Source organism: Heloderma suspectum, chromosome 5, assembly GCF_057233095.1.
Source record: "Heloderma suspectum isolate Gila_16-S chromosome 5, 16-S_ref, whole genome shotgun sequence".
Classification (NCBI taxonomy): domain Eukaryota; kingdom Metazoa; phylum Chordata; class Lepidosauria; order Squamata; family Helodermatidae; genus Heloderma; species Heloderma suspectum.
Window position 1 is genome coordinate 34,166,558 of NC_139462.1, and position 24,584 is coordinate 34,191,141.

Below are 24,584 nucleotides of genomic sequence, written 5' to 3' on the forward strand. Positions count from 1 at the left end.
GTGGGAATGCTGTAGACATAATATACCTCGACTTCAGCAAAGCTTTCAACAAAGTGCCCCATGATATCCTGATCAGCAAACTAGCTCAACGTGGGCTAGATGAAACAACAATCCGGTGGATCCACAGTTGGCTACAGAATCGGACTCAAAGAGTGCTTCTCAGCGGGACCTTCTCAAACTGGGGAGAGGTAACAAGTGGGGTACCGCAGGGCTCAGTCCTGGGCCCAGTGCTCTTCAACATTTTTATTAATGACATGGAGGAGGTGGTGCAGGGAATGCTGATCAAATTTGCAGATGACACAAAATTGGGTGGGATAGCTAATACTTTGGAAGACAGAAACAAAATTCAAAGTGATCTTGATAGACTGGAGTGCTGGGCAGAAAACAGATTGACATTTAATAGGGATAAATGCCAAGGTCTGCATCTAGGAAAAAGAAACCAAATGCACAGTCACAAGATGGGGGATACGTGGCTCAACAACACCACCAGCGAGAAGGATCTTGGAACTGTTGTCGATCACAAGCTGAATATGAACCAACAGTGTGATGTGGCTCCAAAAAAGGCAAATGCTATTTTGGGCTGTATTAATAGAAGCATAGCTTCCAAATCCCGGGAAGTACAAGTTCCCCTCTACTCAGGACTGGTTAGGCCTCATCTGGCGTACTGTTTCCAGTTCTGGGCACCACACTTTAAGAAGGAGGCAAACTGGAGAGGGTTCAGAGGAGGGCAACCAAGATGATCAGGGGACTGGAAACAAAGCCCTATGAGGACAGACTGAAAGAACTGGGCATGTTTAGCCTTGAGAAGACTTGAGGGGAGATATGATAGCGCTCTTCAAGTACTTGAAAGGTTGTCACAGAGAGGAAGGCCAGGATCTCTTCTCCATCATCCCAGAGTGCAGGACACGGAATAATGGGCTCAAGTTACAGGAAGCTAGATTCCAGCTGAACATCAGGAAAAACTTCCTGACTGTTAGAGCAATACTACAATGGAACCAATTACCTGGGGAGGTAGTGGGCTCTCCCACACTGGAGGCCTTCAAGATGAGGCTGGACAGCCATCTGTCAGGGATGCTCTGACTTGGATTCCTGCGTTGAGCAGGGACTTGATGGCCTTGTAGGCCCCTTCCAACCCTACTATTCTATGATTCTATAGTCCAGCTCTCACGGCCATGAAATCTTGTATATGCTTACTCAAAAGTAAGTCCCTCTGTGTTCAATTGGGCTTACTCCCAGGGAGCACATAGGATGGCAGCCTAAAGTGTGTGAGTGTTGCAAGGTGTGTGTGTGTGTGTCTGGAGTTCATTTCTGTACATCAGGGGTGGGCAACGTGTGGCCCTGTTGCTGAACTTCAGTTCCCATCATCCCTCACCATTGGCTATGCTGGCCAGGGCTGATGGTTGTTGCAATCCAACATCTGGAGGGCCACAAGTTGCCCACCCCTACTGTACATGCTCAGAAATTCCTGTATTACCCCTGAAATCCTATACGCAATTAGCTGGGAGTAAACCCCATTGAATTTACTTCTGAGTAAATCCGTATAGGATTGAGCAGTAATAAATTGTACTCTACCTGTTTCTTTAAAGAAGGGGCACGGTCATACATGAGAGGGAGTGGTTAAAGCAGGGACGGGCTGCACAGGACAGCAATCAACGGAGCTGAGAGAAGCTTGTTTTTATACTGCTGTTCCTGGTACAGGATGCACAGCAAAAGTATAGAAAGCAAAGCACAGTAGCAAATGTGAAAAATAATTCTTTTATTTTTTCTGGGACTCCGTTTTTTCTCTCTAAAATCTTTTGGCCAGGGCTGTCTAGGCACAATCCTTATGCATACACACACACACACACTTACTAGAGCAGCCCTTCCGCACCCTGCGGCTCTCCGCTGGATTCGGACTACAGCTCCCAGCATTCCTGACCGCCGGCCGGCTCGGCTGGGGCTGATGGGAGTTGCAGTCCAAAACATCTGGAGGGCAGCCCAGGAAGGCCGTACGAGGGGGCAAGCAAGCCTTCCCGAGCAGCTGAACGCCGTGGCGACTGACTTCCGAGGAAGAAACACGCCGAAGGGCTGGAGAGTAAGTTGCGCACTTAGGGCGCGGCCCTGCCCCGCCGGGGCGGCCGCCGCCGCCGCCCCCTCAGGCGGCTGTTTCTTTTCTTCCCCGCCGCCCTCAACGTCAGTGGGAATTTCCAGCTAGGAAGTGAGAGGGAGGCGGCAGGAGGGGGCGTGAAGCTTGAGGAGGGAAGAGAGGCAGGAGTTACTCGCAGGCGCGTGCACGTGTGCGGGTGTGCGCGGGCGCGCGCAGCTGCTGCGAGAGCAACGAAGTCGCGCGGAGCCTTGACAAGTGACAGCGCGCGAGGCTTCCTTTTCGTCCGCCCGCCCGTCCGACACCCCCCCCCCAAAAAAAAAAACGGGGCCGAGAGGAGTCAAGCCAGAGCCTCGCGGGCAATTCAGTTCCTCCCGCTGCTGCTGCCGCCGCCGCCGCCGACTAGCTCTTTCGAGCCGCTGTGTTGACATGGCGCTCTTCTGACGGGGAGCCCTTCTCCTTTTCCTCCTCCTGCTTCTGTCACAGCGACCCGGCTCCCTCTTCCTTTCCTCGGCAAGGCGTGCTCCGGAGCAAGGGCCGCCAGGAATACCTGAGGTGAGCCCTGCGCGGGGGGAGGGCGGGTAGCGCCGCGTTCACACGACACGCTACCCCGAGAAGCGGCTGGAGGGAGAGGCGCGCGCGCGCGCGCTGTTGTGGCCACGCGGGAATGTTATGAAGGCGGGAGAGGCTCGGGACGGGTCTCTTCCCGCGGGGTTCTGAAAGGGCTCTCGCCTGGCTGGTCTTTTCCAGCAAATCCAAAGGTGAGTCTGGTGGCCCTCTTCAAGACGCGCAGATTTATTGTGTCAGAAACTCCCCGCGGACTGTACCTGGTGCAGTGGGCTGTAATTCACGGAAGCTTCTGCCGCTGTAAATCTGACAGCCCTTTAGGTGCCACACGGAAGGCTCTCTTGTTTCGTTTATTTTTTTTTTTTTTTTGGTGTTTTTGTCAGTGGGGATCTTACAAAGCTGGATTAGAAACTGATTTGTGCGCGGGGCTGGAGGTGGATTACTAGATTGAAATCTCAGGGGTGAAAATTTCCAGATCTGGCATGAATCACTTTTAGATATGGGTTAATTGGGCTGGATATCTGTGTAATTACCCTTTGGGTACTGAGTTCTGCATTTTCTGTTTCTGCCTTGCGCTATGTGTGTGTGGGTTCGCGTGTGTGTGTGTGTGTGTGTGTGTGTTCAACAGCTCTTTCTACTTCCTCATTCCAGTCTAAGCGAACAAGACTCTCCTCATGTGCAGGAAAACTGCTAGGACTTGGAAAGAAGCACACATGGTCTTCTCCAAATGGTGCATCAGAGGAATAGAGTTGCCCCCTTTCTTTCTAGCAAAGCTCCTGTGCTATTGCAAAGCTGTGTGAAAGGCTGATACTCAACTGGTGAAGACTTCCTCTTCCCCACCCTCCTCAATCACTTCCTTTCCGTTCCAGGAACAGCCTCACCCAGTACATGGTGGTCTGTCATAATACAACTGTTAAAGGCCTAGGAGCCCTGCCAGGGGGAAAAGGTGGCAACAGCCCTCAGTGAGGAGTCACTTTGCAGTTGGCACCAGTAGTGGGAACAAGAATAGGCCCCCAACGGAAAGGAAAATGCTATTTCAAACTGGAAAGTAAGAAAGGTGGAAGTATTCCCAGCCACTGTTGTTCTGAACAGTTGTACAACATTTGAGTGGTTCTCTTGGGTGCCACTGAAAGTGTCTGTTCTGCTGGGGCAGATAACACTTGGACAAGGTGTCTTCCATGGTTAAGTTGTTTGTGTTCTCTTTTCAATCCCAGGGTTTCAGCCATGAAACAAGTGAAGCAATCCTAGAGTGGATAGAGCTAAAAGCATGCATAGAGTGCATTTCTCCCACTACTAGGTTTACCACACCTGAACCTCAGTCATCTGGGATTAGGAAGCAGGATTTGCCAGTCAAAAGGAAAGGTCCAAGATTTGAATGTTTATTTAAGCTCCCCACTTTCTTCTCACTGCACCTTAATGTCAGTGTCATTATTTCTCAGTTGGAAGTAACATTTGTCAATGTGGATGTGTGTATGAGGTCTGGGGCAATTGCTCCATTGTTGTTGTCCCCCCCCCCCCCCGCCACAAAGGATCTGATCCCAGACAGATCTAAGCTTCTAGAGCTCTCTTTTTAGAAATTAAGCTCTGCATGGGGAGCGAATTGCTGTGCTTACCAGAAGTTAGGCCCAGAATCTCTGTCAGTGCCAAAGTTCAGCATTATAATTTATTAAGTAGTTAAGCAAAGAGGTTTTTTTGAGCATGTGCAGAATGTGCCTAGTTATCTGGGATAAAAAAGGAATTTCACTTTCAAAGTTTTGACTGTCTGATGGATTTGAGTTCTAACAACTCTCACGTCCAAAATTAATTCCTAGTGGGGAAGCATGCTTTTTTCATGAGTTTGTGGGGCCAATGACTAGTATAGAGCTGAAGGCCTGTTCGAGGTATTTCAAAAAATGTTCATTGCACTTGTAAAAGCCAGAGTAACACAATACACCAGAAATAAGTATGTGAAATAGAGGCACCTTGAGTTGTTTAGACCCTTTTTGTTTTTGGTACCTAGCTTGTGTTTTTTTTCCTAGTGTTTTGGTTTAATAATTTCAGTTTAGATTCTAACTCCAACCATTCATGTACTGAATAAATAGAGTGAACGTGCTCAACTGGTGAAGACTGCATGCAGATGAAAACCAAGGTGGGGCAGGAGGACAGATGTCAATATATAGGTTATTATTACTAGATTCCCAGATGTTTTGTTGAAATTCTCCATGGAAATGTAGGAACTTTGTGGGAGAATCCAGTATGTTATTTGTGTGCTCTGAAATATGTTGCATTTCCTCAAAATAAAGGCTTTTGGGAGGAATAGATTTTACTTATTTATTTTATTATTAAACTTCTATACCACCCAAAAACTTATAAGAGGAGATATGTAATTTCTAAGTTGCATTGATATTTAATCGATTTAAAATGTATCAGTGTTGTTTGAATTATTCACTTTCCTTCCTCTTCAATTGCTCTATGGAAGATTAGAATATCTTTAGAAGTTTTTTTACAGTGCAGTCATGTCTACTCAGATGTAAACCCCTTGGAATTCATTTAAGCTTACTCCCAGATATGAGGGGATTTGATTACAGCTCAAGTTACCTTTTAGTAAAGTAATATCATCAAGGATAATCAATAGTTGCTTCTCTTTTTATTAATGAAGGATGCTCTCAACTTGCATATGTAATATTATGCAATGTTAGAATTTCCCAGTCTCTGCTAGTTCACTATTAGCATGCAGGATCATTGTTGTTACTAAAAGCCCTGCTGCTAAAAACATTTATATGGGGCTCTCTCTTTTTCTGTTGCTTATTGAAGAGACTGAAGGAGTATCAAGAGCCAGACAACATGGTTCAGTCCTCTGTCCACAATAAACCCATGGAGGAAAGGCATCGCTAGGCTTAGAGTAGACATAGATTCTTTCTATGGAGTAATTTGATTTTAACAGAGTATCTTTCTGTGTTTCCTAAAAAGAAATCTACAGCCTAATGCTAAAATGAATTTTAAGGACATAAGAAGAGAAGACCAAGGCCCATCTAGTCTAGCACTCTGTTCCCACACTGGCCACCTAGATGCCTCATGCCCCAGAAGCAGGACATGAGTACAATGGCACCCTCCTGCTTCTGTTCCCCAGCAACTGGTATTGAGAGGCATACTGCCTCTGATACTGAATATATAGCCACCATGATTAATAGCCATTGATAGCCTTATCCTCCACGAATAAACTAACTAAATTAAAGGAGAAAAACAAACAATACAGAGCAACTACTCACATGTGAATATTTGAGAGGTTTGGACAAAGACCTTAAAAGCCAAGAGGAACTTTTCTTTCTCATACTTCTCCTGCTTGGCATGCAGAGTAATTTAGTTTGCAGGACTAATTTTTAGAACCACATAGGAAAGAACTGTATGTAAGGGCAATTTCACACATGACAGTTTTCCACTCAGGGAATGGTGCATATAGTGCCCTGGCATGTGCTGTCATGACGTACTTTGCTGCAAAAAACCTCACCACTCATAGCTGGAGCTTCCTGCCACAGTTACATATGCACATTGAAATAAACAAGGGTGCATTCATTGTGTGTTGACAGTATGAGAACATAAGAACTATGTTGTAGGGTCAGAACAAAGTTCAGCATCCTATTCTTAAAACAGCAGCCTCTGAGTGCTTACTGGCAAGGTGTGAAATTGTGAGTTTCTTCAGTTGTTAAGTTATCAACATCAGGTTTGCAAAGGAATTCTGCCTGCATACATTATCTATCATAGTCAGTCACTGATAAATCTCTGTGGATCTCTTGAATCCCGTTTAATGTACAAAGGCATCATATCTCTATGTAGTAGATTGTTGTTGTTCAGTCGTTAAGTCGTGTCCGACTCTTCGTGACCCCATGGACCATAGCACGCCAGGCCTTCCTGTCCTCCGCTCTCTCCCGGAGTGTGCTGAAGTTCATATTTATTGCATCGGTGATGCTATCTAGCCATCTCATCCTCTGCCGTCCCCTTCGCCTTTTGCCTTCAATCTTTCCCAGCATCAGGGTCTTTTCCAGGGAGTTTTCTCTTCGCATTAGGTGGCCAAAATATTGGAGCTTCAGCTTCAGTATCTGCCCTTCCAATGAGCAGTCAGGGTTGATTTCCTTTAGGATGGACTGATTTGACCTCCTTGTAGTCCAGGGGACTCGTAAGAGTCTTCTCCAGCACCACAGTTTGAAAGCATCAATTATTCTGCGTTCAGCCTTCGTTATAGTCCAGCTCTCACAGCCATACATTACTACTGGGAAAACCATAGCTTTGATTAGACGGACCTTTGTCGGCAAGGTGATGTCTCTGCTTCTTACTATGCTGTCTCGGTTTGCCATAGCTTTTCTCCCAAGGAGCAAGCGTCTTTTAATTTCATGTAGTAGATACTTGAGGGTAAACAATGGGGGAGACCAGGTATCCTGATTGGGGGCTTACTGTCTGGCCACTGCTGGAACTGCTATCCATGTAGGGAATTTGTCATACGCTTAGTGCTCTTGAATGCTTATCTGTACGAGGCTTTTGATGGGTCACGTGCATATCCAATTCGTATCTAGCCCCTGCGGTCAACATATCCGTGTTGGGTCTTCTGTCTCTTCGTTACCTACCAACCTGCCTGGAATGATGTCATTATCCCACACCATGTTATACCTATGTGTGTGTTTTGTACACTTCTTTCTACTTTAACATTGTAGTAGTGAATTAGTAGTCTGGAAAGCTCTTGTAGGCAAATTCTCCAGTCCTATCAATGGATATGCTCCCAACAGATCCTATGGATTAAAGCCAAAGTTAGTTCTGCTAAGAGTACACCCATTTAAATGAATGGGATTTAAGTTAGTCATGGCCAAATTAAGTCCTATTCATTTCAATAGGTCTTCTCTAAGTAGGACTGACATTTGCTTTCACCCATCACTACTAGCCTGGAATCATAATCATGTCCTTGATTACTTCGTGTCCAAGTTAACTTCTGTGTTTCAAGTGTGCACCCTTGACAAATTTTTGATAATTCTCCGTTTTAAGTCTAAGAAATGTAGAAGCTATAAATTGTCCGTGAAGGTGGTTCTGTTCCCAAATATACATTCAGTAATTACTAATGGCTAGGATTGGGGCCTTTGTTACTGTAGCACCTAGAATCTGGAATTCTACGAAGCATTATTCTCTATCTAACTTTCACAAAGGTTGCAAAACCTCTTTTATTTCAATTTGTGTTTAGTTGGTTTTCTGACATGCTTAGTGGTTATTTTTACTTGCTGTTTTAAATTTAGTGCTATGTGATTTTGTTTGTTGCATTTATTTATTTAAAAAATTCTTGGACGCCTTTCAGGGCAGAAGCCCTCCCAAGGTGGCTCACAGCAATAAGATATATAAAAACTGTTCAAATATTAGAAGGGATGAAAACATAAACACAATAACATAGCGATAAAAGCAACAATAAAAGCCGACAATAAAACCAACAACAACATATTTTGGTTTTAATTTACTTGTAACCCTCTCTGTGTGCCCTGAAAAAGCAGCCTGGATATATTTTAGTACGTAAATAAAAATACAAAATCACTGTTTGTTTACACCAGGCCTTATAAATAGGAGAATTTGGCTCTCCCCTTCTACATTTTAATAGCAACATTGAGCCTTCCCCAACCTGGTGCCCTCCAGATATTTTGGATTACAACTCTCATCAGCCCCAGATAATGAGAATTGTAGTGTAGAACATCTCGATTGCGGTTTAATCCATGAAGTGTGTTTTGCCCGAGTTAAATGAAAGGGATGAATGTTAAATGGAGTAATGCATTACAGTAATGCTTGTTGGATATGCACTGTACCGTTTATGCAAAAATAAAGCAAAGCTAAAATCCTAATCCCCCCATCTCCCCCCCCCCCCCCGCCCCACAGGCACATTCTCCTCTAAGGAGTTCAGGGCAGCAGGCATGTTTACTACCACATTATCTTCACAACTGCCCTTTGAAGTAGGTTAGGCTGAGAGATACGATTGACCAAGGGCTACCCAGTTAGCTTTCTGGCTGAATGAGGATTTGAACTCAAGTTTTCCAAGCACAACCCTTTAACCCAGGAGGAGGCAACCCTGTGCCCTCTAGATGTTTTAAACAACAGTGGTCCCACAACCCCTGACCATTGGCCATGCTGACTGGGGCTGTTGGGAATTGTGGTCTAAAACAATTCCTAAAATTTGAGGGCACCAGTTTGCGTAGTCCTGTACTAACTGCTACATCACACTGGCTCTCTGTCTCCAGCATCTTTTAGGATTATACTTGGCATACTGAAATCTTTATGTAGACCTTCTAGTGTGTACATCTCCATGGGCTCCTTCACACTGGGCTTTTATCCTTAGATTGAGATTGCTCCTTCACAGAAGTTTGAGGGCTCTTTACATGGCGCAGTGACCCTGCCATGATCCTTCTGCATTAAATGCTGTTTGTTTTGTTTTTAAATAGATCGCAGATAATGGGGATTTCTACACCAGCCTAAAATCCTGCATTTAAAATGGGGCTTTCCGCTTCTGTTTTAAATGCAGGATCACAACTGATTCCCTTTACACACGCTTCCTTCTCTGTAGATGGCCATTCCTTTAGCGTTATGTTTCCGTGAAGAGGCATTACACACGCTCCAGGTTCAGCGATACTTGCTCCTGGGTTCTTGTACCTTTCCCTCCCCTTGCATGTTAGTGGTGGATGGGGACTGACACGCGGACAGCGCCCCCAATCTCCCCGGGGCCCCCGTCTCCCTCTTCCATGCTTTTGGCCCCTCCCTGCCGCTCAGCCCCTCTGCTGCTCCTCCATTCTGCGCCCCGCCGCCACCATGCGCTGCCGCTCTGTTTTGAATAGGCAGGCTGAAAATGGCGAGGAGCCAAAATGGCTCAGGCGCAGGAAGGCTGAATGCCCATAAGACCTTTTTCACCACGCCTCCAACAACCACACTCAGCGCTTCACTCATGCTAGGGGAGAAATACATGGGGAGGACATGGTGCTCCGTTTGTGCATATCTGGAAAAATGCCCCATTTTTTCCTTTTGAGGTAAACACGGGATAGGTGGGAGGAAATAGTGGAATAATGACTGGACAACGACGACGTCGTGTACTGGACCTGCAGAATTCAGTGAATGAGCAACCATGAATGCGCAATAAACTTGAGGTGTAGAGATCCCCAATGAGCTATCAAATTACCCCGTTGTGTTCTGCTTCGCTTTCCTCCCTCAAAAGAGTTAAAGCGGCAAGAAGACACGTGAGATCAATGACGGATAATGGAAGACTCAGATGGGGGGGGAAGGGGAAGGGAAAAAGGAAGCGCGTGTAAAGGGAGTCAGTTGTGATCCTGCATTTAAAATGGAAGCAGAAAGCCTCATTTTAAATGCAGGATTTTAGGCTGGTGTAGAAATGCCCCATGTAACAACGCTAAATCCAGTGATTAAAATCTTTGTAATGCGTTGGATAACTTGAAGCATCCCCAAGGAATCCACAGTGAATATAATCACATTAATTCCCCTGATTTTAGTGTCAGTTAAAACTAGAAGGAATAACTACACCAGGAGTAACTGCATGAGTATGAGGGGAATGATCTTGCAGTAACAATATTGAGGAAGGTGGTCTGCTGCGGATACTTCTACACGGAACAGAAAGTGTTGAGATATGAATGGCTTAGATTAGGTATCTCTCTGTTAAGCATGCACATACATTATTGGTGCTGCACCAGAAATAATATTCACTTGACATTGTCACTGGGTGGCTTCAGTTGAGAATGGAGTGGTGGCAAGGGAGAGAAGGATATTCAGTGTTTAATTGAAATGAGGGCTCACCAAGGTTTAGCCTTGGAATCTTTTTTCAAAACTGCAGCTCTGATAAATGCGAAACAGTAATAAAGTGCATAAGGCATTCCGAGCATAAATCCACCTTGCCCACATATATTTAGGATCAGTGGAAAGGATTTCCATTAGAAATTATGCATTTAAATCTATTGGCACCTACTTCCTTTCCGGACACTTTTTGACTATCTCTCTAATTTGGAAAACTATAAGCAAGGAGGCCTTGGGTTTTGCTTCTTACCTCTCAGGCCTTTTCCAGGCTCATCAGAATTACAATTTCCCTCCAAGATCTTTAATGATATTAAAACATTTCTTGCTTTTCACAGCTTTGTAATGATTTTGCAGTGAGAAGGCAAAAAGAAGTGACCTGCTGTGGGTACTTCTATGTAGAGCTTCTTAATCTGGTTAGAATATAGAATGTGGTTATCATAATCAGCACAAAAATGGACATTTGCATTTTCTGTTCCACATTAATAACATGCACACACAAAAGGGAGAGAGGTTTAAGGGTACTTAGAGCCATGTGTGACTATACATTTTGTGTGTGTGTGTGTGTAGAACAGAGTTGCTTGTTAAAGCTGCTGAAACCCAAGATGATGGTAAGGGAGATTTCTGTTCCCTGGAAATCAGTGTATATAATTGTGATCCTTTTAAGGCACAATCCTATGCATGTTTAGACAGAAAAAAAGTCCTACAACTCCCAGCATGCCCCAGCCATGGCTGGGGCATGCTGGGAGTTGTAGGACATTTTTCCTGTCTAGATATGCATAGGGTTGCACCCATAAAAGGATATTTTATTTTGTATGTCGACTTAGATAGAATTGTGGTCATCTTTGGTTGATGCAATAAAATGTTTCACTGACTGACAGAGCACCCACATTAGAATCATCATTCTCTTAGTACAACCTCATCCTAAGTTCATTTAGGTCAGTGGAACATTTTCAAGCAAGGTTGGGCTGGGAAGCTCGTTCGAGTCTTCTCAACTCTTCATCAGCCTGATTCATCCCCCCCCCTTCTTTTGCTGTGTGGGTTCCTCATGTGTGGTGTGGCATACTCTTTTATTCTGATTTCTTCTTGTTGCTCTGCTAATTATCACCCATTTCCTCCTTACATTATTATCCAGGTTGGCACTTAATTGCTGTATGATTATTCTTCAAAAGTCCAAGTTCATATTTCTCCTTGTCTGTAAGAGCTTCTGTAGCCTAGTGGTGTCACGAGAGACCCCGGAAGTCCTCAGTTCCAATCTCATTCCAGCCATAAACCCAATAGGGGTGGCCTTAGGAAAGCTACTATTCCCTTAGTTTCAACCCCTCATAATAATATGGACCTATCTTACAGAGCTGTTGTAAGGATTACTGAAATAATATATATGAAGTGAATAATATATTGAAGTGTGATATTATGAATGCATACTATTAAATGATCTCATTGTGAAACTAGGAAAGGTTTGTTTTAATTTTTGCATGGATTTTAAATGTTTAATCAATTTTTAGCTTAGTGAAACCCCATGATTGTCAACAATTCTGTATTCATATGAATATTTCAGCATGTTTTGCAAAACAGAGTGGAGTGGAAAAAGGAGAGACCTGGAAAAATATAGGCTGGAAGAGTCAGTGGTTTGGCTGAAATAACATATTCATAAAGTCTTTCTTGCTTATTTTAATATTGCATAGTTGTTCATTCTTTAAATGGGAGACTGTCTTCCCATTTTTGCTGCTGGTAAATAATCATGCTCAGAAAAACTCAAGTTCCTCTTTGTGTTTACAGTTCTGTTCTCTTCACTTCCTATGTCACTGTATCTGTGCCTCATTTCAAACCAAGACACACCTTAAATACTAGCACCAACTACTGTGTGCATTGTGCAGCTTAGGGTGCGATCCTATGCCTGTTTAGACAAAAATAAATCCTACAACTCCCAACATCCCTCATGGCTGGCTGAGGGATTCTGGGAGTTGTATGACTTATTTTTGTCTAAACATGGATAGGATTGCACCCTTAAATCCTGTTCAAGTTTTCAGAGAGGAAGTTAAGACTCATTAATATCTAAATGTGATAATCCAAACCTCTCTAAAGTTTAGATAAGTGTGAAATCATAATGTTCTTAAAATTTAAACATTAGAATCTATATCAAGAAAGCCACTGAACTTTCATACAACAAAGAATGTTGACTCTTACTTTACTTGCTGTTTCTGAACAATAAAAATGTTTTCCCCCTTTTTCTGCACCTGTTGTTTAGAATGGGGAGTAGCAATGCTTACGTCAGTATATCATTACATGACATTTATCACAGGCAGACACACAATTTAAGAATGATCATTTCAGTGGCAATGCTTGTACCACCTTGCCTTTTGCTTGCTCCTTTAGACAGTGATGTTGACATTATGTTAACCCAAAGATTGCTTAGGGTGCGATCCTATGCATGTTTACACAGAAAAAAGCCCTACAACTCCCAGCATTCCCCAGCCAGCCATAATTGAACCCTTAATTAAGCAAACTCTGGTTTCTTGGGGTGGACTTCCCCAGCTTGGTACCCTCTTAATGTTTTGAACTGGTTGAGGCTGATGGAAGTTGTAGTCAAAAGCATCTGGAAGGCACTGGATTGGGGAAGGATTTTTAGGGCTTCTTCCAGTTGTATTACTAATCCCAGATAGGATGAGGAACCTTGCTGCCCTCTGGATCTCACCTCAAGCTCTGTGTGGGTGAGGCTTCTACCAAGCTTTCCCGCTTTCCTCTCTCCTGGCATTAGAAGCCTTTTGGGTAGACCAGGCACCATGTCCTCCTTAGGCATATTTTTGTATTCTCCATGTAAAGCACCTTTTAGATACAACGTATTGACACTAGTCCCATGTATTTATTTATCTGATTTATACCCCAGCTTTCTACCAGGAAATGGCACTCAAGGCACCTAACAATAAAATGCAACATTTAAAATAAAAAACATAATTAAAACAGTCATAAAATACAGTAGATTTAAAACACATTTAAACAAAACAAAATAATAAAAACAGTACCCAACCCAACAGACCAGCTTCCCTGCCAAAGGCCTGCTTGAATAAAAATGTCTTTACCTGCTAGTGGAAGGACAGCAGAGAGGGAGCCAACCTTGCCTCCCTTGGCAGGGAGTTCCAGCGCCTGGGAGCAGGCACCGAGAAGCAAGAAGGAGAATTGTTTTCTTATCCTTTTTGCTTCATTGCCCAGATGTGTGATCAGAAACCCTACCCAGCAGATAATACTACTTTCCTGAAAGCACATTGTCATTGGTGAAATATAAACATTCTTGTATGATTTTTTTTGTACATGACACATACATTTACTAAATGTATTCCACAATTTTGTGATTTCACCACCTTGGTTGGCTTCAGAAAGGCAGTGTAGAAATACAATCAATCAATAAAACAAGAACAGAATTTGGAGTTGGGTGAAAAAGCTGGCATCCTGATAATATGTCTTTGGTTTTTTTTAAGTTCCTAGCATTTAGCACTGCAAATGGGCAAGTTTGCATGTCACGCTAAGCCACCCTGAGAAGAAGCCACAGTGGGTGGGTGGCTTTTCCCTAACTCCCAACAGATGACTGCCACTCAGTGGCTTCCTGTGGCTTGTTTCACCTTCCCGTGGCTTGTTTCCCTCTAGGCTGCTACTGGCTTGTATCCCATGAGCCTTTGTGGTAGAAATCCTTGTTTCCTCACCCCCTATATTAGCACCTTTTCTGCAGTTGGCCTGCTGGGTTTATCGGCTGATGAGGGAAACTCCCCCCTCCCACCTGCATCAGATCACAAAAAGGAAATAATTTTCTGAGCCCTTATGAATGTGGGAATGCATTTGCAAGCTTCTTTTCGGGGTCTTGCCCTCTTGCACAAGCCTGTCTGCTATTTAGCCAAGCAGACAGATATCCTCCTCTTGTCAACATCCTTGTTAATTTCATCCTCCATTTCTGCACTTCCCTTGCTATTTGAGGCCTTAAAAAAAAAAGACTGCTTCAGGTTACACTCAGGTTCAAGAACACCCACCCATAATAACACCCAGAATTTTTAAAATTCTGATATTTTACACTATTTTAATATTATTGATGATTGAATTGTATTTTTAACATTTGTATATTTCTATTTATATATTTTAACTGTATTAGTTTTTAATATGGTGAAGCCATCCTGAGTACCAATATTGGGGAAAAGGCGGGATATAAATATCATCATCATCATCTCCTTCTCTTCTGCAGCCGCCAGTCACTTTTGATTCCCCGCCCCCTCTACTGGTCTCCGCAGCTAGCTGTCAGCTGTACATGAGGGTTACAGGGCAGTGAGCAGGATTGCAAAAAATACTCAAAGTTCAAGGTGTAGCAGTAGAACAGAGGGGAAAACTGCACAAAATTCATGGCAGAGCAATACAACAGAGGGGGAAATTATGCAAACTTCATGGCATACCAGCATAACAGTGAGGAAAATTATGCAAAATTAATGGCAGAGCAGTACAATGGGGGTGCACATAATTCCTAGCAGAGGACATTTGTTTCAAAATCCCCCCAAACACCCCTTGTGAATGCATTTTGGACACTCTCCAGTGTCCTTTCTTCAAGATTCCTATTAAAAAATTAAAATTCCATCCTGAGTCTGAGAAAGGATGAGGAAGAATATCAACCTCACTAGCAAGATCAGAAGGAGCAGCAGGGGTTTTTCGCTATTCTTGCTGAGTGACTCTAGCTGTTCCTGACAACCAATGGAAAAATTGCCCTGCCGGTTTCAGACATCACTCTAGGCCACCCTGAGAATTGGCTACCTTAAACAATCCTACTACAAGTCATAGGTTCTCAGGGTGGGTTGTTTGATGTGCAAACCTGGTCATTGTGAGTAATGCCTTGTGTAATTCCAAGGAGCTGTGAGATGTAGGTGGGTAGATAGATTTGCATGGAACAGGGCTTTAGTGTGCTGCATAACTCTTTGGGCTGTTCCCTATAATAAATTATGCAAATAAGTAAATATATTCACAAAATACTTTATTTGCATGATCTACATAGGTTTTTAAAAAACCTAATACTTTATGAGGACTGTTCCCCCCTACAGCAGTAGACACCAGGTGGTTTGCAGGCCAAAACAAGAATTCATGCATTCTTTAGAATTTGCTTTTCCTGGAACAGAATTTGGGTTATCCCAGTATAGAATTTGTTTATATACATACAAATGTGCATTTTTTAAAGCAGGGCTGACTATCTGTACAATTTGCAATTTTTCTCACATAGCTTGTTTTAAGCATTAAGATATGTAGAATGGCAATGGGGAGCCTCATATCCTTGGCCAAATCCTATACTGTGGAAAATCATATTGAGTTCAATGGGGCTTACCCCCAGGTAAGCGTGTATAGGATTGCAGTACTACCTCTTTCTGTTCTTTCTGCCTTACATGGCAACCTATATGCAGTTCTTTTTTGGGTCCATGGGGTCACAAAGAGTCGGACACGACTGAACGACTGAACAACAACAAAAACAATGTTAAAGTCTATAAGGCTTTACCTGTTAACAGAGTAGGGGTTACATTTAAAAGCAGTGATTGCCATATTGGGAATATTGGGAATACATGCAGTGTTGATGAAAATTGTGTGCATTGTGGTAGTCTCCTAGTATTTCCAAGCTTTGTCTCATGCTTCTCATTTGTGGGATTTGTGTGAGGAAAGGCAAGATATATTGCAATATTCTTCATGGGGAACATAATTGTATTATAAATCCAGCATGGTCTTATAAAAGTCTGAGGGTGTTATTTACAGATAAACAACAAGAAACAGCAAAGGTTAGGCAATCAGTGACTAGAAAATGCACTGTAAAATATCTGACACCCTAGACTACAAACGGCTCCCTTCTTAAGGTTTGTGTGGTCATTCATTAAGCATCCAGCTCACCACTTCATTGTAAGTAGCATTAGAAACTGTGTCATCAGAATAGTACTGGAAATACACTCCAAGGATGCACTGGACACGGAGCCTAAGAACTGCAGAGTAACTCATAGGCCAGGGCTGGACATAAGCATCCATGTCTTACAGTGCACTTGTGGGAGTGGAGGAGGGGGGAGTACTCCAGATTTTTCAGTATATTGATGAAGTTCTCAGAGAATCATAGCATAAGAAAAAGGGGGAGGGGACAAAAAGTTAGGACTCTCCATCCACTAATCTCCCACAGACACACAAGGCCATGGCTGTTCCACAGAGAGAAGTGGGCAGGGTGGGTGTGTTGCATAGACGTGCCTGCAAAACAAATAACTGGATCGTAGAGAGCCAAGATGGATGTTTCATCTCGAACGTTTAAGCAGGAAGGCTGGAAAGACTTAGTACATTGTAGATGAAACCAAGAAGATGTTATTAGGTTTGTTTGGTTTTTTGTACTTTAAAATGGTCTTATTTGAACGTGTGGATATTTTGGTAAGTTAACCTGGTGATATGAATCAGCAGTAAATGCGTGAAAAAACAGCATGTGCATGTATATTCAGTTTTGACTTTATACAAGCCTGTTTGCATGTGAGCTGCGGCCAGTGGTGCTGTTAGGGCAGGACTTTGGGGCAGAAGCCCCCTGAGCAAGAGGACCCACAAACACAGCATATCAGGCTTACCACATTTTGAAGTAAAGTAATGCAGACTGTATTACCATTTAAAGACCCCCCCCCAATCAATGTAAGACCATTAAGTCCAGAATCTAAAATTAACTAACTGCACCACTGACCGTGTTTACAATCCTCTTAGTGTCTGGTATATGGGGGAATCTTGCATATGTCCTGTGGAACAGTCAGTTTACCTCCAACATCAGCCACCCTCCTGACACTATGCAGTAAAATTGCTTGTAAAGGAACCTCAGGTTTAAAAAGCAATTTGTAATGTGATTGAGTGTTTGTGTGTGTGAGAAACTTGGCTATTGATTCAGGCTTCACACAGGTTTATTAAAAGAGGATTACAGACAGCTACCTGGCAGGACTTTAAACATATCCCTGCCCCAGCATTCTACATAGTCCAAGGGAAAGTCTGTGTGTGGGGGTGGGGGCGCAGTCTTAGGTACATCTGGGCTTCAGGCACATTGCAAAGTAAATTCACTGTGCCTAAATACAACACAGACATGAAATAAAAGCCCTAGTGGATATGGAAAGTTAGGGCATCTCTACACCAGCCTAAAATCCTGCATTTAAAACGGGGCTTTCTGCTTCCATTTTAAATGCAGGATCACAACTGAGTCCCTTTACATGTGCTTCCTTTTCCCCTTCCCCTTTTCCTCTCCTCTCCCTGCCCTTATCTGAGTTTTCCATTATCCGTCATTGATCTCGCACCTCTTCTTGCCGCTTTAACTCTTTTGAGGGAGGAAACTGAAGCGGAACACAATGGGATAATTTAATAGCTCTATTTAATCTATTTAAAAACGGAACAAAGGGCATTTAGTGCAGGAGGGTAACCGCAGGGTCACAGCGTCATGTAAAGAGCCTGCAAACTTCCATGAAGGAGCAATCTCAATCGCAGGATAAATGCTCCGTGTGATGAAGCCCTCTGTCATACCTTTCTCTGGATTGTGGTCTGCTGGGGTGTATTTGAGTATCGGACAAGCAGGAAGGTAGATAGAGGTTGTGATTATACTGCAAGCTTTAATTGATATAGTCAACATTCAGTGATTGGTGACACGAAAAATGAAATTGAGAGGCTGTAAGTTTAAGAGCATATGTTTTTTTATTTTTAGTGTCCTTTAAATTCTGGTATATTGTAATAAGGGATGAGAAATAAAATATTAAAGAGGGTCCTTTTCTTCTAACAAGGAATGGTAGCTGATGGTAAAGCTAGTAAGTTCCTTCACTGTTATATTTTAACCTCTGTATAGGTGCATTTTCTCATGCCATATGATGTACTTACTTGCTGAACTGATCAATAGCAATTTCTTAATAAATTAAATGCCCTAGTTGTGACCCTGAGCCTGCCTATTTGGAAAGAAGTTGCATTGAAATTAATGATAATTACGTCAAAATAAGTATATACAAAAGTGATATGCTTGTTTATTTATTTATTACTTGTATATCCTGTCTTTCCTCCAAACATAAACATTTTGATTGTATTTGGACAACACATTAACTCATGATGGTTTATTTAACCCATGGTGGGGTAGCGTGTCATCTGTGTGCTGTTTTCCAGTCCACAATGGTAACCCATGGTCTGCAGCAAGGGTTATTTAACCCTTCAGGGGTTAGTTAGCATGTCATCTGTTGCGCAGTGTGGATTAAATTGCTCACCTACAGAGTCGCTCGGAAAGAGCGATCAAAAGCGCTGCTGCCATTCTGCTCCTCTTGGGTGATTTCTGTTTCCAAGATCAGCCTAGCAACAGATTGCACTGCCATTTCCCTCACCGCCTGATTACACCCCACCCCGTCCTTCAGAGAAGCGCTCTGCAAACTGCCGGAGTGTCTTCCACCCACACGCCTCCCCAAGACTTTCCCATGTGGCACAATCCCCATGTTTCCCACAGAGAGGCGTAGCCGTGCAGGGTTTTTGCTGTGTATCGGGTGCCTCCCTATGAGGGGAACCTGCTCATGAAATTTCCTCCCAGTCCTGCAAACATTCAAGGGTTTAGAGCTGGCCCCCCTTTTTGGTGTGAAGTAGGTTTTGCTTGTGCAGGGTTTTAGTGGTGCTTCTTATGCCTCCCCATGAGGGGAACCCATATATGAAATTTCTTCCCATTCCTGCAAACTTTCAAGGGTTTAGAGCCGCCTCCCCGCTTCTTTATGAGAAGCAGTATTTAGCAACCCCAGTTTTAAGCAAGTCAAAGAAGCGAAATAAGATCAGCACGCCGCTTTGTATGACAATAAACAGTTTCTTTTAATTTTGTGTTATTGCTCTGTTGCCTGTGATCAGAGGGAGGCTTGGGCATTGGGGTGGCAGGGTAAGAGTAAGGAGTGGGAGAGGTGGGGGAAGTGAAGGGGGAGGAGGTGCGGGAAGGGAACTGTGGGGAAGGAAACAACCTGCTCCAGCACACTTTTCTGATGAAAATCAAAGCTGCAAAGTTATCCAGTAGTGCATGTGGTGGCTCCCCATGAGGATACCCCACGTATAAATTTTTGCCCCATTCCAGCAATCGTGGGTTATTGTGATGTCCAAACCCAGTGTTTATGTCAAGCAAGCATGTGTGGTGTGTTTTTTCAGACAACATATTCCACTGTTGGACATTCTAATATCTTCATATAGTAGAGTTTTCAGGCATTAATATAAAGTTCTGTTTTGCATTAACCAATATAAATTGACATATGGTTCAATTTTGTTTTTCAGATCACATTTGCTATTGAAATCAAAATTCTATTGCAAATGGTTGCAACTGGAAAATCCAGCTATAGGCAAAGCTTCCTTTTTTTGAGTCACATAATAAATTCAGGATACAGTTTCTTCACATTTATCTGCTTAATGGAAACTAAAAGAGCTATGAAATGACTACAGTTTTTCTGGGAAAGTAAAGTGATATATTGCGCATTGGTAAATCTGTGTTGCAAAGGAGCTGTGAACCTGGCGTAACAGGTTTATCTTGAAAACTGGCAGTTAACAGTGAAAAAGGCAAACCTTCTAGTTCATAAAGGACTGAAGACATTTTAGTGATGATGTACATTCAGACCCCATTTAAAACCTTGCATTGTAGGTTCCTGACTAGCTAGGAATTGTGCTGAAAAAGGAATATAACTAAAATCTAACATACAGTTTTGTTAAAAGATGTCTACTAACTTTCCAGTCTGCTAACAAATGATGTCTACTACTTTCCAGTCTATTAAAAAAATGAAAATCTTTGTAGGGTGAGAAATGACGCTTCCAAACACGGTGATTAGTAGTGATCATTTAAACCTAATTTAAGCTTTGCTTACTCTCATGTTTGTCATTCCAGCCAGTATTTCATGTATTTATTTGTAACCATGGATTTTTTAAAATCTAGCATTTAGTTCAGGTGTCATTATGTTGATTGCTTTGTTAAGGCAACCACATATGGTACAGAAATGTTAGCTTGATAGGAGGCAATAGTTAGCTTTGTGGATTAATTTTCCTGATGCTTCTGGGCAGAGTACATTATGTTTATAAATGTAGTAGAGATGTCCGGATTTTGTGGAATCCATTCCATGTGTGTTTTGCGGATTGTTAGGCGTCATTTGTTCCGCCATCCATTTACAGACAAATTTTATTTGTTTTTTTTGGGGGGGATGCAGAAAATATGCAAAAAATGCTGAAATATTTACCCCCATTCCATTCAGTTCCCATGAGCAGAGCACACACAAACAAGAGTGTTACATGGAGGCTGAAAAGGGATTGTAGATGTATTAAACGTGTTTTTTTTTTTAAAAAAAAAGCTGTATATATTTGCATATTTTAAAAAATGGCATACATGTTTCTGCAGTGTATGTATCAGCATAAACTTTCAAAATTTATGAATAAAGTTGTGTAAATTTTGGCCAGTAAAAAAATGGTCCAGAAGTCGACCCAAGGAGGCCAGTCTGCCAATGAATCTGAAAGTCGAATTCATAGAAATCCAAACCCATTTTAATATATCTCAGATTTCTCCAGCATCTCTGAAATGAACTAAAATTTGGATCTTGATTTCTCCATATTTACTGCTCCCCAAACCAATTAATTTTATTTGTTTTGGGGAAGGAATTTTTATTTTATTTCTTTGGGGAAGGAAACGGCAACCCACCCCAGTATTCTTGCCATGAAAACTAAATGGATCAGTACAACCAGAGATATGTCGGTATACAAGTGGAAGATGGGACTCCCAGGTCGGAAGATGGTCAAAATGCTACTGGGGAGGAACAGAGGATAAGTTCAACTAGCCGCAGCATGTGATGATGCAGCTAGCTCAAAGCCGAAAGGACGGCTTGCAGCCGATGGTGCGGGTGGTGAACGACGAATCCGATGTTCTAAAGATCAACACACCATAGGAACCTGGAATGTAAGATCTATGAGCCAGGGCAAATTGGATGTGGTTATTGGGGAGATGTCAAGATTAAATATAGACATTTTGGGTGTCAGTGAACTGGAATGGACTGGAATGGGCCACTTCACATCAGATGACCACCAGATCTACTACTGTGGACAAGAGGACCACAGAAGAAATGGGGTAGCCTTCATAATTAATAATAAAGTGGCTAAAGCAGTGCTTGGATACAATCCAAAAAATGACAGAATGATCTCAATTCGTATTCAGGGTAAGCCATTTAACATCACAGTGATCCAAATATACGCCCCAACCACAGATGCTGAAGAAGCAGAAGTAGTTCAGTTCTATAAGGATCTGCAGCACCTACTGGATAGTATGCCAAACAAAGATGTTATTTTCATTACAGGAGACTGGAATGCTAAGGTGGGTAGTCAAACGACACCTGGAATTACAGGCAAGCATGGTCTGAGAGAACAAAATGAAGCAGGACATAGGCTGATAGAATTTTGCCAAGACAACTCACTGTGCATAAACAAACACTCTTTTCCAACAACCTAAGAGACGACTTTATACATGGACTTCACCAGACGGTCGACACCGAAATCAGATTGACTACATCCTTTGTAGCCAAAGGTGGCGGACATCTATGCAGTTGGTAAAAACAAGACCTGGAGCTGATTGTAGTTCAGATCACGAACTTCTTATTGCACAATTTAGAATCAGACTAAAGAGAATAGGGAAGACCCACAGATCAGTTAGATATGAGCTCACTAATATTCCTAATGAATATGCAGTGGAGGTGAAGAATAGATTTAAGGGACTAGATTTAGTAGATAGGTTCCCAGAAGAACTATGGACAGAAGTTCGCAACATTGTTCAGGAGGCGGCAACAAAAAACGTCCCAAAGAAAAAGAAAACCAAGAAGGCAAGATGGAAGCAGCCCCAGAAAGAAGGAAAGCAAAAGGCAACAGTGATAGGGGGGATATGCCCAATTAAATGCAAAATTCCAGAGGTTAGCCAGAAGAGATAAGGAATTATTTTTAAGCAAGCAATGCGCGGAAGCGGAAGAAGAGAATAGAATAGGAAGGACAAGAGACCTCTTCCAGAAAATTAGAAACATCGGAGGTAAATTCCAGGCAAAAATGGGTATGATCAAAAACAAAGATGGCAAGGACCTAACAGAAGCAGAAGAGATCAAGAAAAGGTGGCAAGAATATACGGAAGATCTGTTTAGAAAGGATAATAATATTGGGGATAGATTTGATGGTGTGGTCAGTGAGCTAGAGCCAGACATCCTGAAGAGTGAGGTTAAATGGGTCTTAAGAAGCATTGCTAATAACAAGGCAGCAGGAGATGACGGTATCCCAGCTGAACTGTTTAAAATCTTGCAAGATGATGCTGTCAAGGTGATGTATACCATATGCCAGCAAATTTGGAAAACACAAGAATGGCCAACAGATTGGAAAAGATCAATTTATATCCCCATACCAAAAAAGGGAAGCACCAAAGAATGTTCAAACTATCGAACAGTGGCACTTATTTCACATTCCAGTAAGGTAATGCTCAAGATCTTGCAAGGTAGACTCCAGCAATTCATGGAACGAGAATTGCCAGATGTACAAGCTGGGTTTCGAAAAGGCAGAGGAACTAGAGAGCAAATTGCCAATATCCGCTGGATAATGGAGAAAGCCAGGGAGTTTCAAAAAAACACCTATTTCTGTTTGATTGACTACTCTAAAGCCTTTGACTGTGTGGATCATAACAAATTGTGGCAAGTTCTTGGTGGTATGGGGATACCAAGTCATCTTGTCTGCCTCCTGAGGAATCTGTATAACGACCAAGTAGCAACGGTAAGAACAGACCATGGAACAACAGACTGGTTAAAGATTGGGAAAGGAGTATGGCAGGGTTGTATACTCTCACCCTACCTATTCAACCTGTACGCAGAACACATCATGTGACATGCTGGGCTTGATGAAGCCAAGGCTGGAGTTAAAATCGCTGGAAGAAACATTAACAATCTCAGATATGCAGATGATAGCACTTTGATGGCTGAAAGCGAGGAGGAGCTGAGGAACCTCATGACGAAGGTGAAAGAAGAAAGTGCAAAAGCTGGGTTGCAGTTAAACCTCAAAAAAACCAAGATTATGGCAACCAGCTTGATTGATAACTGGCAAATAGAGGGAGAAAACGTGGAGGCAGTGACAGACTTTGTCTTTCTAGGCGCAAAGATTACTGCAGATGCTGACTGCAGCCAGGAAATCAGAAGACGTTTACTTCTTGGGAGGACAGCAATGACAAATCTTGATAAAATAGTGAAGAGCAGAGACATCACACTGACAACAAAGGTCCGCATAGTTAAAGCAATGGTATTCCCCGTAGTAACCTATGGTTGCGAGAGCTGGACCATAAGGAAGGCTGAGCGAAGGAAGATAGATGGTTTTGAACTGTGGTGCTGGAGGAAAATTCTGAGAGCACCTTGGACGGCAAGAAGATCAAACTAGTCCATCTTCCAGGAAATAAAGCCAGACGCTCACTTGAGGGAATGCTATTAAAGGCAAAACTGAAGTACTTTGGCCACATAATGAGAACTAAGACAGGATACCCTGGAGAAGATGCTGATGCTAGGGAAAGTGGAAGGCCAAAGGAAGAGCGGCCGACCAAGGGCAAGATGGATGGATGATATTCTGGAGGTGACGGACTCGACCTTGGGGGAGCTGGGGGTGGCAACAGCTGACAGGAAGCTCTGGCATGGGCTGGTCCATGAAGTCACGAAGAGTCAGAAGCGACTGACCAAATAAACAACAATAACAAACCAACTAAATGTGAAGTTATTCCAGTAATGCAGCCTTTGCTAACCTGGTTCACACACACACTCCCGTGATGTTTTGGACCAAATCTGTCACCACCCAGCACAGCCATGTTAATTGTGGATTATGGTAGTTGTATTCCAACACTTCTGGAGGGCACGATGTTGGTGGAGACTGCTGAAATGAAATGTTTTACTGCAGTCATAAGGTGTTGTATTTCATATGCTCCAACTGAACTCATTTATTAAGACGCAGTCCCTCTTTTCTAGCCCCTTTTTCCTGATAAAACATTGGCCTATTTTCTCCTTATTTTGGGGAGATGGTGGGGATGCCTTTAAAAAAGTATTTTTGTAAACAATATGTTTCTTCAGTTTTCAGCCCCTTCAGTCCTGACTAATGTGTGAAC

General features: G+C 42.8%; 1 protein-coding gene across 5 annotated transcripts in view; it reads left to right on the forward strand.

The window, feature by feature from the left end:
* Positions 1 to 1,783: 1,783 nt before the first annotated feature.
* Positions 1,784 to 24,584, forward strand: part of NFKB1 (nuclear factor kappa B subunit 1) — a 101,294-nt gene continuing 78,493 nt past the window's right edge. The window contains exon 1 of one of the 5 annotated variants that reach the window (XM_084855723.1): positions 1,784 to 2,074. In XM_084855723.1, the coding sequence (XP_084711849.1) occupies positions 1,826 to 2,074 (249 nt within the window). In that variant the 5' untranslated portion in view covers positions 1,784 to 1,825. Of the gene's footprint in view, positions 2,075 to 2,220; positions 2,639 to 2,703; positions 2,845 to 24,584 lie in introns of those variants that run through there. The other 4 variants (XM_084855727.1, XM_084855724.1, XM_084855729.1 and 1 more) reach the window with 4 other exon arrangements.